The sequence below is a fragment of the Pieris brassicae genome, chromosome 8 (genome assembly GCF_905147105.1).
Source record: "Pieris brassicae chromosome 8, ilPieBrab1.1, whole genome shotgun sequence".
NCBI lineage: Eukaryota > Metazoa > Arthropoda > Insecta > Lepidoptera > Pieridae > Pieris > Pieris brassicae.
Genome location: NC_059672.1, coordinates 698,280 through 718,615, shown reverse-complemented (window position 1 = coordinate 718,615; position 20,336 = coordinate 698,280). Strand labels below are relative to the sequence as shown.

The 20,336-nt window shown below is 33.2% G+C and overlaps 1 protein-coding gene across 6 annotated transcripts in view; it reads left to right on the top strand.

The window, feature by feature from the left end:
• The window catches only part of LOC123713398 (potassium voltage-gated channel protein Shaw-like), a 66,567-nt gene extending 48,130 nt beyond the window's left edge, over positions 1-18,437 (top strand). For 2 of the 6 annotated variants that reach the window (XR_006754180.1, XR_006754178.1), the window contains exons 5-10: positions 5,089-5,283; positions 6,197-6,877; positions 7,340-7,475; positions 9,157-9,282; positions 10,487-10,678; positions 12,784-12,843. Coding sequence is in view for 2 of the 6 variants with exons in the window: in XM_045667029.1 (XP_045522985.1) it covers positions 5,089-5,283; positions 6,197-6,877; positions 7,340-7,475; positions 9,157-9,282; positions 13,670-13,998 (1,467 nt within the window). In the remaining 4 variants the exon portion in view is untranslated. Of the gene's footprint in view, positions 1-5,088; positions 5,284-6,196; positions 6,878-7,339; positions 7,476-9,156; positions 9,283-10,486; positions 10,937-12,783; positions 12,966-13,669 lie in introns of those variants that run through there. The other 4 variants (XR_006754181.1, XR_006754179.1, XM_045667029.1 and 1 more) reach the window with 4 other exon arrangements.
• The last annotated feature ends 1,899 nt before the right edge of the window (positions 18,438-20,336 follow it).

Genomic DNA, 20,336 nt, shown 5'->3' with positions numbered 1-20,336 from the left:
CAGTCTCCTGTGCCTGACACACGCCGTCAACTTTTTGGGTCTAAGGCATGCCGGTTTCCTCACGATGTTTTCCTTCACCAATCGAGCTAATGTTAAATGCTCACTTAGAAAGAAAATCCATTGGTGCACAGCCGGGATCGAACCTACGACCTTAGGGATTAGAGTCACACGCTGAAGCCACTAGGCCAACACTGCTATTTATTTTAATATTAATATAAATTCACTACATAAATTCCCTTCGAATTTTTTGATGTTTTAACCACATTTAGTTTAACCTAAATTTTTGCAATACGTACAAAAATAAATAAATAAACTTTAACTTATGAAACATCTCCAGCGAATAAAATTATTAACGCTTTTGCATTGCCCAGAAGCAACGCAATTATTTGCAACCAATTTCCATGCCGTAGCACATACTCAATGAAGCGTCTACGCCGTAGATCATTTTTGCCTACGACACGTACGTACGCCGTTTACTTTGTTGAATACTTTTTATTATAGTCGACGCATTATGAACTGAGGCTTCGGGCCGTAAATCATATATATCTGTCTGTCTCGCTCGCCCTTACAGGTCTTATGGATAGGTATAGTTATGTTCGTAAGAGATTTAGGTGCATATCGATAATGAGACAGATACGATACGCTAATTATGTTAAGTGTTTATAAAGATAATTTTTCGCTATCTGATAATAAAAGTTTTTAATTTGTAAGATAACATTTTTGTTTCGACGTAATCATAGAGAAACTGACCGTTTTTATCTTATATTTGTAGAAAAACAACAACTCGTAACGACCAATCAGGAGTTAGACCGCTACTAAATGTTATGGCCCCGTGTGTTATATATTATATAACAGGTATGCCTTGCGTGCACATTTCTACTGTCAGTGACATTTATTTTTCGACGACTCAGTTTTAAATGCGTCGACTTTAGTCGTTAATATAAAACTATGTATTATACTCGTACGATCTCTGTGGTTTAGTCGTTAAACGCACATGTTGAATATAAAACTGGACCTGAGTTCGATTCCAGATAAGTCTGTTTCAAATTAGCTGTACCCTTGAAATCATGAAAGTTCAAGCAATGGCATAAAAAATATTTTACTACGCTGAAAACGTTTGGTTTCTTAAATTTTGTAACAATAAGTTACATTTACAACAGCAAAGTAATTCAATTCACTTTGTTATATATTTATCGAATAATAAATAGCAAATATAATCGTTATTACCACCCTATTTTGCTTCGCAATTACCTTCAATACCTTCGTATCAATAAGCGCGATATTATCCCGATCCAGATGGTGAACTATGCATGCGATGTTGGGCTGCTAGTTCGATTAATAAAGGAACTCGTTTGGTCCTCATAAAATACCTCGTAAGTATTGATTTTGTGACTCTTGTTAGGGCTGGCCAATGTCACACAAGTATATTATTCTTGTCTTTTGTTGAAATAGCTTTTACACATTAAGATAAACACTTTTTGATTGAACTACTTTAAGTCGATATCAACTTTGGGGCAATAAATACAGATAACACAACTTTCTCTGCAACTGTGATACTTTTGACACCTTTCGTCTTCAGTCACCGTGACCACGCACGTTGAAAAGCACGCGAAACGTCGGAAAAAAATTAAAATGTTGAATTGTGTAAATAATTATAAGTTTTTAATAATAATACATAGCTTTAATCCGTTCAAAAAGTGTTTTTCTTATATTATTCTTACCTTAAATTGAAAATATATCATGATAGCACGATGGTGGATAATCACTCTCTCGCCTTTTTATTAGTGAAGATATCCTCTGTACAATTGGATACAGATGTACGTGATACTTCATTCACTTCAGGCAGTCTTCTAACGAGACAGCCGTATGAAGAAGCCTTTGCTAGATTCCCTTGCCGGATCACCTAGTTGCCTAGCTATCACTGTAGCGCCTTATTAATAATAATATAAATTATTCGCTACAAATAAGTTACATAAAATATATATATGATTGTGCAGTTAGACTTTCCTGTTATATATATATATATATATATCATGGCCTGATTGCCATGACTGATTGACTGACTGCAACATTATGATTCTTTTAACTTCCATATACTGCAGAAGACTATACCACATGTAAAGACACTTTATAGAACATCTTCTGATACTCTTATAATGAAAACTTTACATTTGGAAATTCTATTTTCACTATTTTTCTTTTCTCTATTTTTAACTTTCCAGAGCTGGTAGCATAAAAGTGTAAAAGATTTATAATTAAGATTATAATATAAGATTTATTTTAATTTAATTATAAACTTTAGTTTACATTGAATTTTGTTTAAACAAAATAACAGTTTCATAACATATATCAAAAAATAAAAATAAAAACATTCATATTGTTTATAATATATAAATAATAAACTTAAAAAACTGAAAGAGAATCTATCCTTCCTCATCCTCCGTTTAATTCCCATTTAAACGTAACCTACATACTTTACCTTGTATTAAATAAGTATTTCAGCCTTTTCCAACAAAAAGATCAAGTCTCTGATATTGATAGTCGATCCTCACACTTGAAAAGTATCGAGAGCTGTTATGAAGGCCTCGTTCAAAAAGAATTAGCAAAAAGTACGAAGCCTACAAACAATTTTGTACTACAACCTTTTTTTCATTGAGAAATCTCGTGATATTGTCGATTTTTATAAATTAATTATGTTAGTAATGAATAAAGCAAGCATCGTACTAGTATTTCTGGTCTAAGTTAATAATGTTTATCTTTGAGATAAACTCGTAATCAACAATCTCAGATATATAAGTTTTCAAATTGTATTTGTACTTGTTACAAATAATAATATAAATATTTCAATGAAATAATTGTATGTTTTTATTATTTAATTAAATAATGGTCGTTAAAGGCAGGATATAAAATTCCACCCGTATCACCTTCACGTCCGTCTGATCTGAGCGTTTTAGGGCAGTTTTTGCCGCGCACAACCACTATGTGGAACCAGCTGCCCACTGAAGTATTTCCGAACCAAATCGATTTAGGGTCGTTCAAGGATAAAACGTACCAATTCTTGAAAAGGCTGGCAATCCACTTGCGTGCCCTCTAGCATTAAGATTGTCCATGGGCATGTATCACGTAGCAGCAGCTCTGTGCGCTGCCCGTTTGCCCTCTGTTCTATAAAAAATACAGTAAAACTGAACTGAAGTCCCGGCTGCATCTGTCTGTCATTCATATAGACGTGAATTTTATTATACGTATTTTGGAATTTTGTGGAAGATTTCTTGTATGATTAAGTACAGTTTTATATAAATTGTCTGAAATATTTTTTTTAAGAAGGTCGCAAAAAGTGTTGCTGGCGAAGATGCTTGTGGAAGAGCCTTTATGCATACCATAACTTAAAATGATATATGGCCAGTTGATGTGTCCAATCACATTTTAATTAAGACCTACTGTATTCAATTTGTTATTATAAAATACTTAGTAGCAGCCCTAACTTCGAGCCTGGAGTTTCATACATTGAGCAATTATGCAACTCAGCTTAACGTACGCTTCGATTACTTTGTTAAATATTAAAGCTTTTATCGAAACTTATTACAATTTATTTATTCAGCGTTTTTATTAGTTGCCCAAGGACATAACGGCTATATACGATATTTTGAAATAATGGTACATAATATGATTTGACATGTGGCGTATTGTATAATTATTATATAGATACTTCCTATCTTTCAACCGTTAAAAGTTCTAGACGTTGAAATCACTAACAAAAAATGGGAAAAATATCTGGGTCTAAGAATGGGTAAAAGAGATATTTAATGAAGAACTTTCATACATCACACATAAATACCAAACTATAAACACTTATATGCAGATTTTGGTCAATATCAAAATGTATTCCGCAATCCGTACGTCATTTAATTTATAGTTTAGTCAAGCCACATTTCATATATCTAACTTACAAACACTACAAAATAAATTAATTTTAATTTAGATACAATATTATACAGTTCTTTAAACATTAAGTTGCAAAGTTTTTCACGTTTTAGGGTAGTAATCATAATTACTAAACATTTTAACATTCATTCTAATATTAACTATATTCGTAGCACAGTACAACTTTTAATATCTTCGTCGTTTTATCGACTTCGTATTCTGTAATGATTGATCTAAGTAATTTACAGAATAAGCCTCCTGATTCAATATGTATATGTATAAAACATATAACTATATATAATATCATTTGGTTTTTTTTAATAGTTAGGTAGGGGATCAGCCCTTTAGCTGGACAAACACCGTCGAACTTTTGGCTTTAAAGCATGCGGTTTCCTCACGATATTTTCCATCAGTGACGAGTAATAATTGCTTACATCAAAAGTGAAGTCCAATGGTTTGAACTTACAACCCCAAGGTAGAGAGCCACATGTTGAAATCACATGCCGACACTGTTCTTTAAATTTCTATAATTACGCGTTTTACCTTGGTGAAAGGATAGAAAAACGAAGACGCATACATATTTATTATAAGACCATTAAGTCCGTTGTGGAAACATAAAAATATATGAAAGGAATAAAATGGTTTATAACCTCATATTGAGCATTCGTGAGATCGCAATTATTGTAATTTGAAATATTATTGAAAGTAATAAAATTCATTGGAATAAATTTTCCTTGATATAAAATATATATTTCGTATTCAACGGGCAGTGTTCAGTATTATATTATTTTCTATTTTAAAAGCGCAGTTCAGTGTCCAACCAAGATATCAGTACAAAAAAATAAGAAATCCTCAATCTTTTTTTAGATCTGGGTCTCAGATATCTGTATTTGTTTCTTGATCATTTTTAAAATTATAATAGGTCAGCCTCCTGAGCCTGAAACACGTCGACTTTTTGAGTCTTAAGCAAGCCGGTTTCCTTACAATGTTTTCCTTCACCGTTCGTGCGAATGTTAAATGCGCACATATAAAGAAAGTCCATTGGTACGGAGATCGAACCTACGACCAAACTAAAAAGCTGATCTTTTAATACATATAATACATTTCCTTAGAAACATCTATGATAGATCTATGTATCAATTTGTAACGTTACTGTTATTGTTCTAGCATCGAGATACCCAAGAAACTCTGGCTGTGCTGGATCGCCTGGACCTAGATACGGAGAAACCGTCTGATGAGGAGGTGGCCCGCAAGTTTGGCTTTGAAGAAGCCTACTACAATGGGACAGTGTCATGGTGGCAGCAGCTAAAGCCCCAAATGTGGTCTTTGTTTGATGAACCGTATAGTTCTAATGCTGCTAAGGTGACAATCCGATTTTGAACAATTAACTGGAATAATCCCCGTCCTGTCTGTATTAGAGGATATTTGGAATCAGAATCGAATGGAAATCGAAAATATTCATAAATTTCCAATTAACCTTCACATAAAAGTTATAATAGTAAAATTTTAAATAGCATCCTGTTAGGTCATAGCTTTCAATAAAGCCTCATTACAAAATATTTTTATAATGAGAATTTACTCCAAAAAATAACGGTCATAATCCTTTGATAGTCAAATTTGACGGACCTTTATAATTCAAATTAATGTTAATTAAATTATTTTACACCCAGAGGAAGGCTTACTCTTGTTTAACGACGGCTTAAACCTTTTTTAAGGCAATTAAAGTCGCCCCCCCCTGACCTACAAGCGGGTTTTGAATTAAAGATTAGTTTCCTTCCATTGAATTTATTTTTATTTCACCTATTTTCGGTTCTTTTCTAGTTTAGTTTGTTCTTGTCAAATCTTTATTGTGTTAGTTTTTAGTTTGAAAATCATCTAACTAGGGACTGGCACACACTACCCTTTTTCATAGATATTTTAAGGCCACGTATTTTGTATCTACCAACTGACGACTATCAAAACCAGCTTCCAAGTAATATACCACAAATGTATATGTATACAAAACGACTAATAGACACATTACTAGCTAGTTACAAATATCTTTATCTTGCAATCCAATTTTGTGGCTCTGGTATAAAATATATATTTCTAATAATTTCTGCTCAATATTCAACTTAGTAATAAAACATTTCAGAACTCCTACGCTATTTACGAGAAATGTAAATTATTTATAAGTTCATTTAAAGGAATCTTATTTTATTTTCTGTTAAATTTACGAGAACTTATCTGATTATGGTGTTAAATGTTAACCTGTTTGATAATCTTTTTCTTTTAGATAATCGGTGTGATATCGGTCTTCTTCATCTGCGTGTCCATCATATCGTTCTGCCTCAAGACTCACCCGGATATGAGAGTTCCAGTTATAAGGAACTATTCTGTAACGACCGCTAACCAAACGCAAAGCTGGGCTTTGGATAAAGTGCAGACGAACGCCCACGTCGCGTTCTTCTACATTGAGTGTGTGTGCAACGCGTGGTTCACCCTCGAGATCCTCGTCCGCTTCATATCCAGCCCAAACAAGTGTGAATTCATCAAATCCTCCGTTAACATCATCGACTACATCGCTACAATGAGTTTCTACATCGACCTCATCCTCCAGAAGTACGCGTCTCATGTGGAGAACGCGGACATCCTGGAGTTCTTTTCCATCATTCGTATCATGAGACTATTTAAATTAACCAGGCATTCGTCTGGTCTAAAGATTCTAATACAGACATTCAGAGCATCAGCGAAAGAGCTGACTCTTCTAGTGTTTTTCTTAGTGCTTGGTATAGTGATATTTGCAAGTTTGGTGTATTACGCTGAGAGAATTCAAACGAATCCCCATAATGACTTCAATAGTATACCCCTCGGTTTGTGGTGGGCGCTGGTTACCATGACAACGGTCGGGTATGGAGATATGGCTCCGAAGACTTATGTTGGAATGTTTGTTGGCGCTTTATGCGCCTTGGCTGGTGTGAGTATATATTTATTCACAGTACAATTCCAAGTCATAATATTCATTTTTACCTATATCATATTATAACGTTACTTTCTTGTTTGTCTTTTTCAAAAACTACCGAGTTTGGTTGATTGGTTTGAAATACCATTTCAAACCATTTGTATAAATTGAGTGGATTCAATTTAAATATTCTACATTTTCTTTTTTCCTGGTAACTAATAAATGTATATCTTATTTTTCTGCAATTGCTATATAAGTTAATGTTATTGGTTTTGTTATTTTAAATTAAAATAAAGCAATTTTCAATCTTTACATTAGTGTAGTATAATTAAGAGAAACTTTTGCGGAGAGCCTCTACCCAGAAGATTTGTACTTGTCAATTGGTTTTTAACTGAATTTCAAGATTTAAATTATAGTTATAAAGGAATATTTTTTTATATCTGATTTGTACATCAATGAAAATTATTGTTCGTTCAGGTATTGACAATAGCTCTGCCTGTACCCGTAATAGTATCCAATTTCGCAATGTACTACTCGCATACACAAGCAAGGGCGAAACTGCCGAAGAAGAGGCGAAGAGTCATCAATGTAGAACCTACCAGACCACCGCTGCGTAAGTACTTTTTTACAATATTTGATAATCTTTAATAGTTAAATAAGTGTAAGATAAAATGTTTAAGGTTGGACTCAGTTTTCGCACATAGACTCATAATTGGTCCGTTCCTAGCTCCTTCCAGAAGCACAGAAGTCTCTTGGGCACTTTACAGGCTTCACGGATCGACCTCATTCGAGGATTTATGTACGTTGGTTAGCCAGTCTCGCATTCCAAAACAAAGTAGATACATTTTTATGTTCTTTATATTACTGGCGGGTAAACAAATCCATCATACATATAGGTGATTTCTTAACAGATTTAAAATTAATAACGAGGTTTACTACGGCAGAAGAACGACAACGAAAAGGGCATAGTCTAAATTACTGTCAACCCGTTCGAAAGATAACAAAACAACATTGTCAGGACGATCACGTTTTACGAGCGTATAATTATGACGTTATTAGAAACATTGTGAAAAGGAAATTCCTTGAAACGTAATAATTAATTCAGAGGGCGTTCTATCCCTTAGTAACATCAAATTCAACACGCGTACAGCATTAATCTCCTTCAACGGGACCACAGAGATTGTTCTTACGGAGGCGTCTTTTTTTCAGTTTACAGGATGGCCTTACAACTTTTTAGGTCAGGTCTCGGATTTCTGTATCAGTTTCGTGATGGTTTGTCAATCGAATAGGCGACTTTTTGGGTCTAATGTTAATTATAGGTAGAAAGTCAATTGGTGCACAGGATTGACTACGACGTCAGGGATGAGAGCCACTAGGCCAAGACTACTTTTAACTATACTGCTTGACACAATCTTAAGGTACAAGGCAGAAGTTGTACCAAGGTAGAAATATTTAAGCATCTTTTATGATGCGGTCTTTCAGTCATTGAAGTAAATAATGTTATAATCATTATTATTTTTATTTTATTGTGTGCAAGTACACATGATTTAAAATATTTAAAATTCATTCGGACTTCGTACATCATCATCAGACACTTTTTAGCTTAAAAGTATTATAGTCGTGCCTTAAAAGATAAATATTCTGAGAAAATCGGAAATATAGACGCAAAATCTAAGACGAAGGTCATACACCCATTGCCGTTAGCCTACTTAGGTATTAAAATATGTCTTCCCCTTGCCCCACAACATTAAGTATAGTTAAATTATCAAATAACTTGTACATTTATATAATTTATTAATATGGCTATTAATAAGGCTCTCGAACAGATATTCCAGTTTTAAGCACTTTATAACGCTTCGAAACTTTCGTTTTAAACTGAAGATCTCCACCTATTGAAGTAAAATATTTTAAGGGGCACTTAAACTTCGTCGAAAATGTATTTTATCTTGTAAGATTTAAACAAAAGTTGAGGTGAGGTATTTTACGTTGGCTTTTAATTTATTACATAATTAATTAAATAAGAAATAAGAAAACGTACAACGTTTTTTTATTTCAAAATGTAAGAAAATGTTAAAGGTAACAGGTTGGTGGACTCAGTTTACGCACTTAAAGGCCTTGCTCCAGAAGCACAGAATTGGCCACTGGGTTCGGTAATAAACCGGTAAGCTCCGGTAGTTAGTGCTCTCGTATAAAGAGACACTTCTGCCTCTACCTTCGATGATATAATGTGGAAGTTTAGTTTAAAATACATCCGTTGTTTTTTCATGTATCTAACACTTGTTTATAAAAATTAGGTGCGCCAGGAGCTCCAGGTGCCCCAGCAGGTCCGATGGCTCCAGGAATGGGCCCACAGGCTGTGAACAGGAGAATGAATGCAATCAAAACCAATCATCCTAAAGATATGATGGGACCGAATATGGGTTTGTATTATATATATACTCCACATTTATTTGTACATTCGTTGAGTTTTATTAAGAATTAAGAATTAATAATCCCTGAACATATACAGTGGTACAAATAAAAACTTACTTATTCGAACCTTATTCTAGGAATAGTTATACTTAGAATAATTTCTTACTAATTATAAACGCATTACAACGTTGGTTATGGCCACGTTTTGCCATAGACACAAGACGGCAACGTCGCATTTCATTGATAAACTTAAGAAAACAACAGAAAATTGTCTCCGATAACCATATTTCGTAGTTTGACGTTTCCAGTCGCTGTGATTTTAGATCCGCGGTTGTTTATTTTGAATATAATAAATAGGTTTAAAAGATTTTAAAATGCCTAAAAATAATGAGTAGTCGGATTTAGTACTGGTGTAATTAAATAAGGAGTGTAAGCATAGCCAGAGTCTCCATGTAATCTAGCATGAACTTAATACCTGCAAAACATTGTTTAAACGGCTTTCATTAAAAATCCGGCAGTCATAGTTTAGGTTACGTCAGACTTAAACTAGGATGGCGGCTTACCGGTGTAACTGTTCATACTAGCGTTATTCCAATTATTAATATTAACGTCGGTACGTTATACTAGGTTTATGTTTTTCCGGGTTTATTAGTAGACATGTTGCTTATTCTTAGGTTATTCTTGGTATAACATTTTATACAACGTTTATTTGTACCACTGATAATTGTTATATTGTAAGCAGACTTTCAAATTTTTCCTCATAATTAAAGCGATATGTAGGAAGCGTTAAAAAGGAATGTGTTATTAGTTTTGGAATTGTAAATTGGAAGTTTGTAATACTTATATATATAACAAAATATTAAAATAATGTATTATAAATCTAACTTGTACCTTTAATTTTGTTAACATAATACATATAAAGAACTAAATGTTCTATTAAAATTATTTATAACAGATAAGTAATTGTAAATATGTCCTCAAATTTGTAATACACATTACAATTAAAAGCTATCTGTTGTTCGGAGACGTTAGAACTTTAATTGGCAAATTCAATTTATATATAGAAGCAATATGTAAATACAGCACCAAATTAACAATTTATTACATACCCAACCCACTTAACAGCTTAGCATTGTATATAAGATATTGTCTCTAGTACGACAGATAAAATTAACATTCCACTAACAGCTTATGCGATGTAAACCTCCACAGATGGTGATCGTAGCGAACTAGAGGCTATGATTCAAACAACACCAAACAACTGCAAAAGAAAAAATCTTAACATGCTTTAAGCTCCGGAAATGGGCTTAATATTACGCCTATACGGAGTCACTAACATAATCACATTGCACATGAAGTTACCAGAAGCCATAGGTCCCATAGATTCTTCGATGAAACACCAAGGTTTGATCCGGCTCTGTTTAGATACACGTTATTGAATTTAAACCGATTTCAAAGCAATGAACTAACTTAACTTGTAAGGCCAATGCTAGCCTACCACTGCGAGCGAAACGGACTCATTACGGACTCCGCTATACTCGTAATGATGATTTCATACATGTGCTTCCACCAAAGCGGAGACAAGCGGAGCGGAGCGGAATAAGCGAGTTGAAAGAGTCATGTACGAGGTTAGCGAGTTGAGCGAGTTTCCCACGGACTCCGTACGAAACTCACTGAAGTAGTTTTATTATATTTCATACAATTACTTCCACTGCAAAAGAGTAAAGCAGAGCGGAGCAAGCGAGTAAAGCGTTGTCCGCTGCGTATGCGCTTGAAAACTAGTTTTGAACGGAGTCGTCTTGCAAATCGTTGTACATTCGTAATAAATCTCTTTTTGCGGGCCTTCCTCGAATGTCATAATTGATCCAAAATCTTGATTTGTGCCGGATATGCTTTTTTATAGTGATACAGTAGTAAGATTTCACAGACCATCTTCACTAGAAGAATCTGTCATATTGAAATTCACAAAAACGTCTTGATGCTACAAAGGGCTGCCCAATACTGGTGTTCAGCTCCCCGCTCGCAAAAGGAAGCACAACCTCGCTGGATGGAGCGAGAACTAGGCAGAAAGTGAACGGAGTAGTCGTTCATTTCTCGCTTCCCGCTCTCTCTAGTTAACCTCGTTGTCAGAGGACAGCGAAAAAAAAATATTTAAAAAACTCTAGCTTAGTGGAAGGCAAAAAACTATCATCATTTCAAACACCATTCCGCCGGTCAACTATGTCTCGCTCAACACACGCAGTGGAAGGTGGGCATTTAGGTAAAATTAGCACTTACTGGAACAAATCATACGTAATACAACTTAATATTGAAATAGTCATTTCTTTATTACAGAATATAATTTACGATTCAAAGAAAGTATTTGAAGTCGGAATTGAGTTCAAGTGTTTGAGAGCTTTGTCATTCATTTCTGTGTAAATAATTAAACGTTATTATTGGGTTAAAAAAAATTTAAGTAAAGAAAAAATGTATAGTGACATGCATGATCACAGACCACTCGATTGAGAAGCTATATGTGACTGTGGTTAACATAGACTATAGTCGACGCATTATGAACTGAGGCTTCAAGTCATAAATCATATTTATCTGTGTGTCTCGCTCGCACTTACAGTTCTTATAGAGGTGTAGTAATGTGCGTAAGAATTGTCGGGGTGCATATCGACAACGGGATAGGTACGATCGATATGCTAAATTATGTTAAGTCTCAATAGGAGTACTTTTTTGCTATCTGAACGTAATAGACTATGGAATCACTTCCCATCCCTATTCGCTTAGCTCTTTCTCTATCTTCCTTTAAATTTCTTCTGTACCAACATTATCTGTCCAAATCGCATCCCTAACTGTCGTGAATCTGATCTTAAATTATCGTGATTCATGTGCACCGTTTCCTTTTAATTTTTCATGAATCCTTATTTAGTTCAGTTTGTTTTTTTGTCTTGTTTAGATTTGTCTTAACAACTTATATGTAATATGTATTATTGCACTTCTTGTCTACCTTATCTAATTTAATACATTTTTTCTCACAGTGGTTGCCTGGAAGAGATCCGCCAGTTTCCTTGCCCTCCTTTCATTTAATTATGTTCAATTTTTATATTGTTATGCAAGGAAGTGTTAATAAATAAATAAAAAATATTAATTTGTCAGATAATTTTTTTGTTTGAAAACCATGTTAGAAAATAAATTCTCCATTGTGTGTATTGCGTAACGAAGCGTATCTTATATTTATAGAAAAACAACAACCTTACTCATAACGACCAATTAGGAGTCAGAGTTACATTCCTTCTGTCAATGACATTTATTGCCCGACAACTCAGATTAAAATGCGTCGACTTAAGTACCATCCAGTGGTCCACGTTATAATATAATTTTGATGCAATAATTGCGTTTAATGATTAGGGCTCAATACAATCGTACGCTTATTATGTAGCATGTTTTTCTTATGTAATCTTTGCACGATACATACCCACATACACCTTTTTGCTAGAAGTTTATTTAATTTGACATTTCAGGGAATCAAACATCACTTTCCAAATCTACACCACAAGCTACTCTCCCCACTTTGAACACAGCGATACAGAAGTTATAAGTTGCATTATTAATTTCATTATTTTGTACATGTGTAAGTCCAAATTCACCTGCGAGTCTAGTGTCAGTAGGTGTTTTGTAGGAGCCAGTTTTCATTCAAGATCAGGTAAGTTTGCTGTGGTTGCAACTTACCTATATATCGTGTTTTAAACCCTTGTAATATCTTTTGAAGCTAATTTTATTGTATTTTTCTCCTATAGCCTAAACGGCTTGATGGATTATAAATACGAGGTACTACCCGATTTAGCTCCAGTTTTTTACCTTCTCTACTTTCAAGACTAGTTATTGATTTGTAGATCTTGCATGTATGAGAATTATCGGAGAACTAAAATTCCATATATTTTTACTTTTCTTTAATCTATAGTATCTTTTAGCTTAGCTGTCACCATCTCGCATTGGATATATTGAACTAAATAATATAAATGGAGCCATTTTAATATCTTTCATTAGAATATTTGTTCTGTAATAAAACATAATATCTCAAATCTACAATGTATTTTTCATTACACTATCTTAATAAACTTTGACAATACTAACACAGTCCTTTGTTAGTGTTATCAGATTCTTTTAAAGTTAATTCGATGGAAATTATAAATGACCTTCATAACTTTCATTTATTCCATGTTCAGTTCGTTCAGTTCATTCGTTAAACTGTTCTCAAATATTAGATATCTTCGTAGCGATACCACCAACAAAGGCGTTACAACTTTCATATCTATCGGTGTTGTCTTGCTTTCGGTTCTGTATTTTTAGTATCTACTTCGATTTAATAAATCTTCTACACAATACTGAAATGATCTTCTTCCACAGTCGCAAGTCTAATGCCTGGAATGGACTTAACCGTAGCGTCTCGCCTACCACCAGGCCCACGAGACCTCAGCCCAGCCTTAGCCATTGCCATACCACTCATGAAGTCAGTCAACCTGGTTCCAGCACAGTGTTTCGACAACATGGCCTACAACAGCGAGAAATTGGATGTTAAAGAACCTCAAAATTCTATTGAAGATACTGCATATAAAAACGATGATAAAACGGACGTTAAAACCCCATTACTGCGAGATCATAAAATTGAATCGATGGACGAAACGAAATTAAGGGACACTAAGGTGGAGAAACGGAAATCGTCCGCTTCGACGTAACACAATTACGTAATCCGTTATGGTTTGCAAAATTGTGCGAGATGGATTGAAAAGTATCACGTTCTCGCTACCACGTGCAACAGCTTGCGGACGTGTAGCAGATACTAATAATTCTAAAGCTATGTGCAAACTCCACAATACAAGTTCAAAACTATTTGAAAGTTTCGGGCTCTGCGGATCTCGGCACAAGGCTTTTAATTTAACGGTGTTAATGCAATAAATTGCGCCCAATTATTATTAAGCAGCTTACATTTTAAACACGACCAAATCCCTAATGATAATGGAATTTTCCTATGTAATTTTGTATTAAATGGTTTCATTGTTTTATGGATAAATTTTAAAAGAGAACTCTCGAATGAGTTAATAGGATGAATTTGTAATTTGATTTTAACTTAAATTACAAAAAGTTTACAACTTTTCTATCACGAATCTCTCAATTATTTACTACACTTGATATTTAAACAAATATAAGCTATATTTAAAATGTTATTTTCGACTAAATTATCAAAAACCTCATACGCAATAATTTTTATCTTAAAAAACTTTTAGCAATTTCACATTTATGCTATAGGCGGCTTTAAGGTCACTAAAGAAATTTCGGATGACTGAAAGTAATTTATGATTGATCTGACAGCGAAAGCTAAGATGTAATTTATATACCCTTCTCTTGTATATCCGTCAAGCGTTCAACTTAAAAAAAAAACATTTTCTTTTGCAAAAAAATGATTACTACTGGATTCAGAAATAATCATTTTTCCAATATTTTTTTCTAGATATAGATGGCGCTTGATGGATTCGATGTCTACTAGTTACAATGTATACCTATTCACATATTTCTAGCTATAGACTTCCTATAAACGCGCTTCATAGTATACAATTGTAGTTAATATGACCATTATTCATATCTTATAACAGTCCATAATGTAATCCTTAGGTAGGCACATTGAAATATCGTGTTTTCCTAATTTATTTACAAATTTATAAGTTCTAGAACATCAATTATATTTTATTCATCTCTGTTTTAAAAACATTTTTAAGTTAAATCAAAAATAAGATTTTGTTAAAATACGTCAATATAGTTGCAGTCATTAGCGCTCATTCTCTCAAATTATGCTTACGCTGTGACGAAAAGAGATAGTTGTTATCTCTCAGTAAGAGTGCTTTAGTTTAAATAAGCACATTATTTACACATTATTTTTAATTAGCTAACAATTTTTTTCCGTTTTAAGTCTGAATCCCCTTCTATTTTTAGCTATACATCACATTTAGGAACATACACATTTACTAAGCATTCTTCGTGTGTTCTGTAAATATTACAATTTTTATATTCGTGTTACAAAACTAGAAACATATCACGTGTACATCTTACTCTTGGTGTATTTTTATATTTGTAAATTTAATTGTAGATTAACGCGAATAGAAATGGGGAACACTCTGTCAGTTGCTCTCACTACTCCGCTGGTTGTCAACAATTCAACATTTTGTACAGCTGTCATTTGTCAGTTTGACAATTAACTGTAAATTGAATATTCTATGTTCGAATCGCATATTGAGCTTGAAATAACTTTAAAGTTTTGTCCCTATTTCTCTTGTGTTAGTTAATACATAATAGTCATGTAACATAACTATGAACTTTAAATATGGGACTTACGGTTAGATCATAAATAAAACCGTTAGCAGCCAAGTGCTCATGCTAAAAGTTTTTTAGTAATTTTATTTTCTTACCTCAACATAAAAAAGTAAAACCAACTCCAATCTGTTAATTGTCAACTGTCAATAATTGACATCTGTCAAATTGCGAATGAGCACCGTGAACAAGTTAGTGAGTTGGCGCAAACATTTCGTTGTGTTCGCCATCTCTACATGAATAAAATACTGTTTTTAACGTTACAACGTATACGTTTCAAGAAAAACAGAATTATATTTAAGCAATGTAGATAGTTTTAATAAAATGTTTTATTCTAATAGTACTCAACCTGTCCATGAATCTGTTAATGTATTTGCCTAAATATTGGACACATATATCTACTATAATCAGAGTAAGTGTATTGTCAACCAACACACCCGTTTCGATATAGGTTCGATCATAACCAAACCGTGTCTGGGACTAGCTAGAATACCACTTGCTTTTGCCGAGTCTCGGCGAGTGTGTATGGCTGCCATAATATGGCATTCTCAAGTTAAAAATGTTTTTAGAATATTTTGCAATTAATTACATATTTTTACTCTGCTTACAGTGTAGATTTTTTAATAAGTACCCTAAAAGTTCAATGTTACGCATAAAATGCAATAATTACAGTAGGAGGCACGTTAATTTAATTTATAAAAAAGTATGTACAGAACTTTAGGTGTAATTCATAAAATATAACAAAAATATAGTGAGATGTTTTAAATCTAATCATGTTGTTTACCATAAACCATTTGTGGCCCTACTGATTCAAAAATATTATCAGTATCGACATTATATACTTAAAAAATTGTTGTTTTATTCAAGCTAAATTTTATTTAAAATATTTATGTTTGATTGTTCGCTATGATTAACTAGGAACACGGCATATATAGTCTGCTGTAGCGAGGTGAATATACGGATTGGGGCAGAGATTTAGGGGGAAAGGGGGAGGTTTTGCGTGTGCGCTTCTCGATTCACTATGGGAATAAAATAATGTGTGGGTCAAATAACGTGTCATCGTCAATAAGGTTAAAGTAACTGAAAGTAGGGGCCACGAATGATATAAAAATGCTTAAATTGTACAAATATCTTCACGATTTTGAATTATTAATGCGGACCAGTTATGCATACGTATTAACATTTTCATTATATTTAAGAATTTAATTTATACTTTATTTTTTGGATAGCCCTGAACAAGAAATTGTTATAAAGTACGTAACTAGCAACTTTTGTATACTGATTAAAGCATCTTTAAAAATACACTCAATTCATAAATTGAGATTGAACTTAAGAAATATGAGAATATCTCATTGCAAAAGTAACGTAAGAAACTGCGCCTTCTAGCAAGATTATATTGAAACCTCCTTATTGATATTTTATCAGCTCCAGTACTCTTTAACTTGAAGTAGTGATACGGATCCAGAAATATACTGAGTAAACAATGTCAGCGCTACGGCTATAAAGAAAACTGCATGAAAATAAAAATCATAAATACATTATAATACCAGATTATATAAAAGTCACATAACAACAATTAACTTTGCATTGATATCCTGTGATACGGGTTATTGAACTCGGTAAAAAATATATTTATTAAAAAGCCTCACTAAAGTAGCACATACATGCAGATGCATCAATGACAAGTGTGCACAACATTAAAAGGGAAACAACTTACAATGATGAAAGAGAAAATATATAATACAATACAAATAAAAGATATCTTTCAGAGTTTCATATTCAAGGCTACTAAATTGTTAAAATACTACTGCAAAAGTTAATTTTATACATATAATTATGCACATTTATATAAGATTAAATATAACTTGTTAACATCCGCCATTTGAACTGTCATCAACGTGTCTCATTTTCTCTTATCAGACAATATTAGGTTCCTTTGAGGTCATGAGTATCTTTAAACGAATTCAAATCGATTTTATTCTTACGTAAGATTTTTTTTATATTAACGAAAGGTTCGGAACATTTTGTAATTGATTTTACATAAATAATAGTATCAACAGACATACGTAATTTAAAAAGTATTTCGATTTCCTATAATTTCATTTTAACAATTGGCTTGGATATATTTTCACATTAGACATAAGAACATATATTTCCGTACGTAAATATAGTGTCGGTGAGAGTGCTTATGCTGGAAGCATTTTCTTGTAATGCGTAGCTGTGCTGTCCGAGAAAGGCGCCAGCTTTAAGATGCTTACTACTGTCTAGACCAGTGGTGACCAGTGACCAGTGGCATGGCACAAAAAGCTTGGGAAACATAGTTACCATAGCCTTTCTAAAATTCGTATGCCCTATAAATCATTATTAATATTAAAATTGAATTGTTCACTTAAGATACTTAAATAAATTGTTAACGAAACAGTAAGTAAATCAAAATGTTATTGTAAAACTAAAATTCAAATTTGAAATCATTCGAAAAGCCCCACTCTAATTGCCACCCTGATCGTGTGGAACACTGAACCTTCCATAGATTCATCTACTGCATGTAATTAATCAAGTTTCAGAAATGGTTTTTCTTTTTGATTTTACATATTAAATTCGAATAAATTATGAGAAAGCTGTATTTTAATTAGGTTCGTTGTAGCACAATATGTTTATAATCTCACTTCATATATCAATCGACATTCGCCCTCATCATAAGAATACACTGTATAAACCACATAAAGTATTTAAAGATTTAATCATGTATCATGGCACAATACTAGAATAAGGCTTGAAATGAATAAACAGGGCTTGGATTGTATAGCATTCTATATACAACATAATATTAATTATACATTTTTGAACAGTATGTAAGACTATTTGAATATTGTTCAATAAATATGTGAAATTAATGTTTTTTTTATTTATTATATCTCTTTACAGTGGTTGCGAATGGTAGTAATTATCATTTGTGGTTTATTTATTTAACAAAGTCGACGCTCGGCACACTGATTCAGCTACAAGAAAGGAGTACAAGAGGTAATGTCACTTTTAGGCAAACAACAAACACGAAGAGAAAAATTAATACATGGATTCATAAATCATAAAACGAAAATTAAGTTCAAAGTAACTATGGATATCCAGAAGTATATCGTTTATTAGACTGCTCTATCTGAATATCGGAGATTTTTTTTCAAAACGCGTTCTTCTGAATGGAGGGACAAATGGGATGATGGGGACACAAGAACGGCTCGACAGATATAAATGTAATATGAGATAATTCAGGCTCTCTTTCCTTTTATTTTAAATGTTTGTAACCAATAATCAGAAAACTCACTGGACCTATTTGAAAAATACTTTCAACGTTAGAATTTTTTTTAAATAAAAAAACAATGTTCAGTGTTGGATATTTGGTGAAATTATAGGCGTTATCCGTGATTTATTTTACGATAAAGCTAAAATATTTAATTCTATTTGTCCTGACTGCTTACAAACATTTATCATCTAAAGGTTTTATTTGTAACTAACTAAAACGAATTACCTACAATATTTAATACATGTTTAATTACCTAACTGACAACTCAAATGTCTTCTTACCACAAACAAACGTTTGTTTATATCAAATTAAGCGACCTAACTACGCAAGGGTCTGCGCATTACTAAATAAAGGAGATTGAAGTCAGGCTGTCGGTGCCAAGGGCTTCCGCGGCTGCATTACCACCATTGCATATACGAAGATACAGTAATATTAAAGTTTATTTTTAGTCAACATGCAGGAATAACAACATTTTTAAATTCCCCGAAGTAAACACTTGGGAATTCCTATTCATATAAACCGAAACAAACTCATATGAATTTTTAGTCGTGCAAAACCTCTACTTTTTTAGCTATTAAATGAAGTTTCGAGTATTTTTCCTTGATTAAGAAAAACGCATGAGAAAAAATATTTGGTTCAGATATCTCTACGACTATAAACATTCGACGTTTCGACGAAACGACGACATCGTGTAGAACAAAATGAATGCCGGTGATATTGACCAAAATCAAACCTTTGAAGTATTAGGTCCTTAATAACAAAACAATAATCGGCTGTTACGGCTATCGGTTTTTACGACTAAATATAAGTGGTCTGTATTTTAATATAAACAAAGCAATGTTTGCAATATAACAAACTATTTAAGGTGCATATTTAGGCCAGTGAAGGTAGGCCATGTTATTATGACCTGAGTGGAGGTCAATCGTAGGAATTTGCAATAAAACAAGCGCTGTAAGTACTGACCCATATTGTTTGTCTAGCTTAATATCTCTTATATATATAATCCTGAGTTATACCACCTGTATGGCGAACCAGTCACCATAAAAAAACATACAGATAAATAAATAGATTACAATAGACTGGACATGTAGCCAGGATAGAGGATGGAAGGCTCTTGGATTAAAACCCTTGATAACAGCATCGGATGTCCTTGCTCGACCAGGCCAAGGCCCTATGGGTTGTAGAGGTTGTAGATATTATCTGATGATAATATCTCTCATAGACAGTGGTTTAGGCCTAATTAGTCAATTCTCATTTAGAAAATAACCTACCTATTGTTCCAACTTATTACAATATTTCGCCGGAATTCGATCCCAGGACTCTTTTTTGTATTCTATATATTGTGTGGATCTATTTGTTTGATACAATCATTTTAACTGTCACGCAAGCAATAAAATTGAATGACATTGTTTT